The following is a 7126-nucleotide window of genomic DNA, read 5'->3' as shown; positions in this document are numbered from 1 at the left end:
TGAGCGGTGAACAGTCATGGGTCTCACATACATTTCTCAGCACAAATTAATTGTAATATGACTTCATAAATTAATTTCACATCCTCCTAACAATAATCATTATTGGTTATTACTCCTATTAAAGTATATTGTGGTAGAAATCTTTCTGTACACTCGAACCATTGGAATGCCTCAGTTACACCGCGATCTATATTTACAGTAGCAGCTTTAAGGTTTACCTTTACTTCTGCAATGTGTACTGTATGTATTTATGTGCATATGCTAAATATAGTAGTGACATTTTAGATATAAAAATGATCATTTTAGCCACTGGAGAGAGCTCCCTAGGATATGTGAGCAAAGAGCCTTTATTCAGCACCACTTTTCTCTCTCAGCCACTGAGAGACCTGCATGGCATATGTGAAACAAATCATTTTACTTTTCTCTGTACGGAAACCTGTCAGCGGCACAGCGACGGTATGCAGGCAGGTAGAAGGTAGAAGCAATTGGATTCTTCCTCACCAGCGGCTCCAGGAGCTATCAGCCCCTATCCAGGCCTATGAAGGCAGAGGAGGATTGAGTTTGAAAGATGATAATAGACTCCTGAGGAAACTAATCTATTTCTAAAGAAGAAAGGGGTATAAATTCTCTCACTTGCCCCCCACGTCCACCTGCTCACCGTTTGCCTTTCATCGTTTCTCTCCGCATAGCATCACAGGTCAGTTTTACAATTGAAGTATACCAATTAAAAGGATCCTGGACAGCAAGGCAGCTATTATTGAAGAGAAGCAGATATTTCGAGTTCCTTTTTTGTATTTGTTATTAGTAAGATGTAGAATATGTAAGTTATTGAAGGTTTCAACAGTGATTTGAGCACTTTTATATTATTAAAAAAAAGACTGCTTTTAAATGAAATACTGCATGTACATGTAGTTTGATTCTTGTAATTAAATGCTTTCCACACACCTTATGCTGAATATACAGAAATCCAACTTTACAACATATGCGGTAGCCGTTAGTTTTTTGACATCACCTTTTATAAATAAGTCATGGTTAGTGTTAATGAATGCCATGTAACTGATAAAAAATAATTCATACATTTCAAAGCCACCATATGCTTATAGGAGACACTGAGTCTTGTAGTTTCCACACAATCACTCCTGCCCTGTCCTCCTCTGTGTGGAAGTGAAGGTCCATGATTTATTAGAGCTTCCACTGGCCCTTTTTTGGATAAATAATCTTGAAATCAAGTCTGAAAGTTTCAAGCTGCAAAACAGCAGCTGTTACAAGGCCAGGAGCACATGTAAACAAGGCAATCCCAGGACCCAGATGGCTCCTGTCAGTCTGAAGCTCCTGGATCTGCCCTTCACTTCTGAATCCTTGGCAGGATGGTGATAATGAAGATGATGTTTGTGATTACCGGTCACATCCGGGCTCACTGAGGAGAGAGCACAAACCAAAATGCCAGTCAGAAGGAAGCTCATTAGAAACATGAAATCATTGGAAGGAATGATGCTGTTTGTCAGTGAAAGGATGAGACTGATATATTTCATTTGCTTTATCATCAACAACTGCCATGAAAAAACAACAACAACAACAAACCAACAAATCATCTCCCTGCCTTATAAAACTCCCCAAACCTTCTCCCTTTTTTGTGTATTTTCCCCTAAATTCATTTAATTCTGCTGGAGATTCACAGATACACAACTGCATATATGTCACTGTTTAAGTACATAAGCACTAAATTTGTTGTGGAGTATTTTCAGCAGTAAATTAATGCAGATTTGTTGAGTTCTAATGCCAGCATGGAATTTTGCTCAATTAAACTACTGTCCTCATGTTCACTGCAATAAAGTAAGACGTAGTGTCGCTCTGTTTTAGGTTTTAATAGCTTTTGGAGGGCTATGGCATAGAGATGTCTCGGGCTTTGGATCTACACAAAATAATTAGGATCAATTTGTTGTTTATTCAGTGTGCTGCTTGCTGTTCTTTAGCTAGCAATGAATTGATTCTGCATGGGATGTTTTTTCGAGCAGCAACTTCTGGAGCTACAAAGTAAGGCTAACATGGAAGTGCCGAAAAATGGACACTTCAAGCTGACTGATAGGTATATGCTAACACAGGTGGATGTATGAATCACAAGCTAATTCCTGTCACTGACCTTGAATTATAACTGTATAACTTATAATTGTAACTGGAGTGTTTTTTGGTATTTGCCTGCTGGAGAAGTTTGTACGGCAGTTCTGGTAAGAAAGATTATTTAGTTTTATTTTAAATGTTTATGTTAGCAAACACTGATTGGAAGACTCTTTGGTAGTAAAAACTTTACAGTCTAAGGAAGCACTCTGCTAGCCAAATCTGCTAACTTTAATTTTAATCCAAAAATACTTCTGCCTCCTAAAAGCATGTTACTTTCTAAAGAAAATGTCGCTGGCATTTAATTATAAGTCAAGTTTGCACATCTTTATATTATATTGTCAATATAGACTACATTAAAAGATACATTATTACCTGAGGTCTAATGTCTTGCATACATCTAACAGCTGCAATACAGCAATGCTCGGACTATGTCATTAGGGGAGTTGGTTAATTTTCCACTACCCTATTTATAATCAGCTGATGCAACTACAGTGCACCTTCAGCCTCTGTGTCATCCCCCCCAAAGGTGCTTTAAAAGGCATCTTGGGTGTTCCTTTGTGTCAACAGCCATTAATATGTTTATGTCAATGTTTTAACGGTGAACGCATCATCATCATCATAACACGCTATAAATAGTAATCCTCAGATGGATTGCAGGAAGTTTTTTTCTTCCTTCAGTTTCTGTGTGCACTCCAATTTGGGGCATCTCTAAATTACCTATAAAATTCTTTAGAGCTTTAAACACACACACACACACACACACACACACACACACACACACACACACACACACACACACACACACACACACACACATATATAGTAAAACATGCCATAGTAAAACAAAACAAAAAGTACAGATACAAAAAGTTAGAGTGAGAGAGGCATAATGTGCACACAACAATGCAGTAATAGGGCATTTGTTTCAACCATGAAGCTATCAGTTTGAGTTTACACACCACCCCAAATAATGATAACATGAGTCTAATGATGTCATATTTGGATGCTAAATAATTTGTAAATACATACAGATACGCTCCATAGACGACTTACTTTTCCCCCCCACTTTTACACATAGTGATCTAGTCTACAATTCCTGATACATCCATCCCTTTTCATGACTGCTTCTCCTCTTTGGGTCACACAGATGCTGAAGCCTATCCCAGTTGACACTGGGTAAGCAGCAGAATTTGGTGGGCAGGTCGCTAGTCATTCAAAAGGCTAATACCAATTTAGAATAACCAATTAACCTCAAGTGTCTTCAGACGGGAGAAACCCCAAGCAGCCACAGGAAGCAACCTCCACTGTGAGGCAACAGAGGTAACATCTGCACAACAGTGCCACTCACTTTACGATGCAAATCATGCAAAATTAAACATAATTCTAGGTATTTAGGATTTATTTTGCACATATTGTAGTGACATTGTTTATGTGTATCCACATGCTATATATTTATGGCATGTGTGTGTTTGCTGATTGCATGATACTGTAGTCCTTTGCATGTTGTAATATCTTTTATTGCCGTTATTATAAGCGTCACAGTGATTTTTGCTACTGCTAATACTGCTGCTTATTTGGACACTATGTCAGAGTCTCTATTATATTGCACTTTTTCATCTAAGTAATTAGAATTTTCACTCAGATTGTGCATAAATCAGAAAGCTGTAGAGCAGTATGCCTGTGGTATTAACCCTCTGGCTGTTCACGCTGGTTTCACATTTTCTGAAAGGTGTATCATTAAACTCAGTCAAACCGGTGAATAATACTGAGCCTTTAAAAGTAATATCCTTGATATCAATCCATCACAGTTGGGCAGGTTAGTGTAATGGTGATCAAGTATCCCCGATAGTGGGCCTATGGTACAGTGTGCAGGATCATAATTTAATAAACTTTAAAAATAGAACAACAGCCCCTGGATCCATCTTTTTTACCCCTACCTTTAACATCATAGAACTTAAATATCCTAGACACCCCCTAAACACCCCCCTGTGTGTACACCTTTAAAAAAAATTACACCTCAACAGATATCAGTTCAGACAACTGCACCATGCCATCTGTCAGCGTATATCTTGCTGTTTACACCTCTCTTTGGAGACTTGAAGTGTTCAGGGGGGAAATTCAATGTCCCTTGCCAAGTGAAATAGAGCATCCTCTTTAGCCTAGCTGAAGTTACTTCAGGATACCTCAGACTTCATCCCGGTTCATTCCCAGAGGGAGAGAGTGATGCTGAACTCCAATAGATGACCAGCTGCCCCAGGACTTTCGAGTTTCTTGCTTAGGCCCAAGAGTCATAAGTCTGTCACGGGCAGGATTAGTCTAACCCAGACCTTTTCAAAGTCTATAAAGGCTGTGCTATCAGAGGGTATCGTACAAGCAGAAATATAAGACTAGCTCCAGAGGCCATCTGTACTCTGGGGATTTAATTCTGATTTTTATGGTGCAGCAGAAATTGACTGCAGCTCTTTTCCCCATAGCAGCAGCACCCACAAAAATTACTAGTTGCTTTACCAGCAATCATAATCTACGAGTTTAGTCTTATTTTGTAAAATAACAAGAAGATACAGGTAAAAACATATCATTATAACTAATATAAGATTATATCATTATATTTTGTATCTTTATGACCAGTTCATTATTCTAACTTGTTGGATTTCACCAATTTTTTTGTCATGTAATGCAATGTTGCAGTAAGTGACTACACCTACACACAGGAATGACTTTTAAAGCTGGCTGTGATATGAAGTTAAGTATGCATTGATTCACTGTCCCCAGGATAGCTATTTGATGGTATACAGCTTACAGATAAGTCTTTGTGCCCAAGAGGACCTCAATCAATTCCTCTTACTGAAGCTTCAAGGTTCAACTGCAGCAACAAGCTGCAGACTAAATCACAGAATGTCTTTCTGATGAATAAACCGTGCTATGCTGAAAGCACTCTTTACTTTCTTTATTTTAGCTGCAGAGGAAACATCCAGAGACTTATTGTATATAAAAACTTAAAGGTACAGACATGATGTCAGATTTCAAGAAGCATCAACAAACATAAATGTAAATAAGTAAATACATAAATGCAGTGAATATATGTGAGGATTCAATTGAGAACTGAATGTATATAAGAAAAAAAAGGAACCAAAAGAATATGTCATAAACTGTAAATTTAGTGGATATACGTTATATTTTGTAGAGCAAAAATACTTCAGTAGTAAAGCAAAACTTTAAAACATGATTTTTTTTCATTCCTTAACCAACATACGAAAATAAATGGAAGCAACCATATAAATAAGTACCCTCCCAGAAAAAGAACAGTAACATCAGTTATATAACAGCCCTCAAAAAGCTGTAAGAATGACCTGATCTTGTCCAACAGGAAATTTCCTCACCTGCAAAGGTGCCTTCCTGACTCCAAAAATGAGTCAAATTCGAGGTAAAATGCCTTCGCAGCAGACATAAACATGTTTATAGACAGGTGCAGGACAACAGCACAGGTGGAGAATATTTTATTCAATGAATTACTCATTCAAATTGTAGACATGCATATTTTTAGGCCTGGCCACAATGAGTGACAGTGGTTCTGTCTATTATTATCTTGCTCAGCAGGATTCAGTTTTACCTAAAGATACTCTGGTAAGTATATTTGGTTTATACTTTTGTTTTGCTAGCCAAAATATTTCATATTCACATTTAATATCACAGTGAATTTGAGATAAGCTCTGCTAATCAGGCTAGCTGTCGAGAACTAGCATTAGCTGCTAACCGAAAAGTGCAAAAATCAAGGCTCCTAAATCCTAGCTGACAAACCAGCACCACCTTAACATGATTATGTCAAAACATAAAAGTTCAAACATACTATGTTTGAACTTTTTCTTTCATGCTTTCTTTTTACCATCTGATTATTATTGTAACTGTGACTGGAGAAGTCCTCTAACGTTAACAAAGCAATAATTTCATGTTGTGCTTCAACCAGCAGCCTCAGATCAGATATATCTCTTCCATTAAATGTGCAAAGTTTACAACGAAACAAATGCGGGATTTTTGTTAACGTTGTTAGAAACCAATTAAATTATATATCTTATCGCACCTTATTGTGTATTCATGAACTTGTAAGGCATAATGAATCCTGGTACAACACAACAACTCAGTGCAAAATGTAACTGAATTCACTTTGACAGAATGAGCAAAAGCTGAACAATGTGGAAAACATAAAAGTGGGATTCAGAACAGAACTAGACTGTATTAGGATGCACAGGGGTACATAGTGACACAGTCAGTGGTTGGATTGACTATTATGGGATGTGGATGAGGTTTAATTTGCATTACTGACTTAATCACAGGGTGCTGTGTGTGTAGTCTGTGATGCCAAAAGCAATGGCCAGAAATCTCTTTTGGGGGAAGGAATGAAGAAATGAAGACGCAACAGGCATTTTACATTGCCAAGTTTTGCAAGACACTGTTAGGTTTCATGTGCAAATACAATCAGACAAGGGAAGGTTGAGGCTGGGAAACCAAAAAAGGGAGCAAAACTAAACAGTTTCATGTAGCTGGAGTAGATAATTCTGCAGTTTAACAGTAAAATATACATTAAAGGTCATCTTTAAATTCTTGAAGTAAATTCTCAAAACTGCTTCTTCACTTTGCACCCACATACTTCATTACAAAAAGACTAATACGTGTTACTTAATCGCTCATATATGCACAAATATTGACTTTGACTGCCTTCCAGCTATTAATATCCACCATTATCTGGCTATACATTAAGTAGGTTCTTTTTATGAACAATAAGGAAGGCCTACACAAAAGAGCAAATTATGGCTCTAAAAGGAAAACTACATCCTCAATGTACAACAGACAATAAATATTTCTTGTGGTCGGTTCAGGAGGCAGCCTATCTAGTCTCCAAAAACTATTGGATGAAAATAGATATAATGGGCTGCCTTTTTTGGAATCCAAGCAGAGATGATTTTGTAATTTGCTTGGAAACTGCTCCTGTAATGACATGTTTTACTAAACC

At 37.4% G+C, this 7126-nt stretch overlaps 1 protein-coding gene across 1 annotated transcript in view; it reads right to left on the bottom strand.

Annotated features, from left to right (window-relative positions):
• Positions 1-825: 825 nt before the first annotated feature.
• Positions 826-7126, bottom strand: part of gpc5a (glypican 5a) — a 141904-nt gene continuing 135603 nt past the window's right edge. Inside the window, exon 9 of the mRNA XM_026165737.2 lies at positions 826-1417. Within this exon, the coding sequence (XP_026021522.1) occupies positions 1263-1417 (155 nt within the window). The 3' untranslated portion in view covers positions 826-1262. The remainder of the gene's footprint in view (positions 1418-7126) is intronic.

The sequence above is a fragment of the Astatotilapia calliptera genome, chromosome 1 (genome assembly GCF_964374335.1).
Source record: "Astatotilapia calliptera chromosome 1, fAstCal68.1, whole genome shotgun sequence".
Classification (NCBI taxonomy): domain Eukaryota; kingdom Metazoa; phylum Chordata; class Actinopteri; order Cichliformes; family Cichlidae; genus Astatotilapia; species Astatotilapia calliptera.
This window is presented reverse-complemented; position numbering and strand designations above follow the sequence as displayed.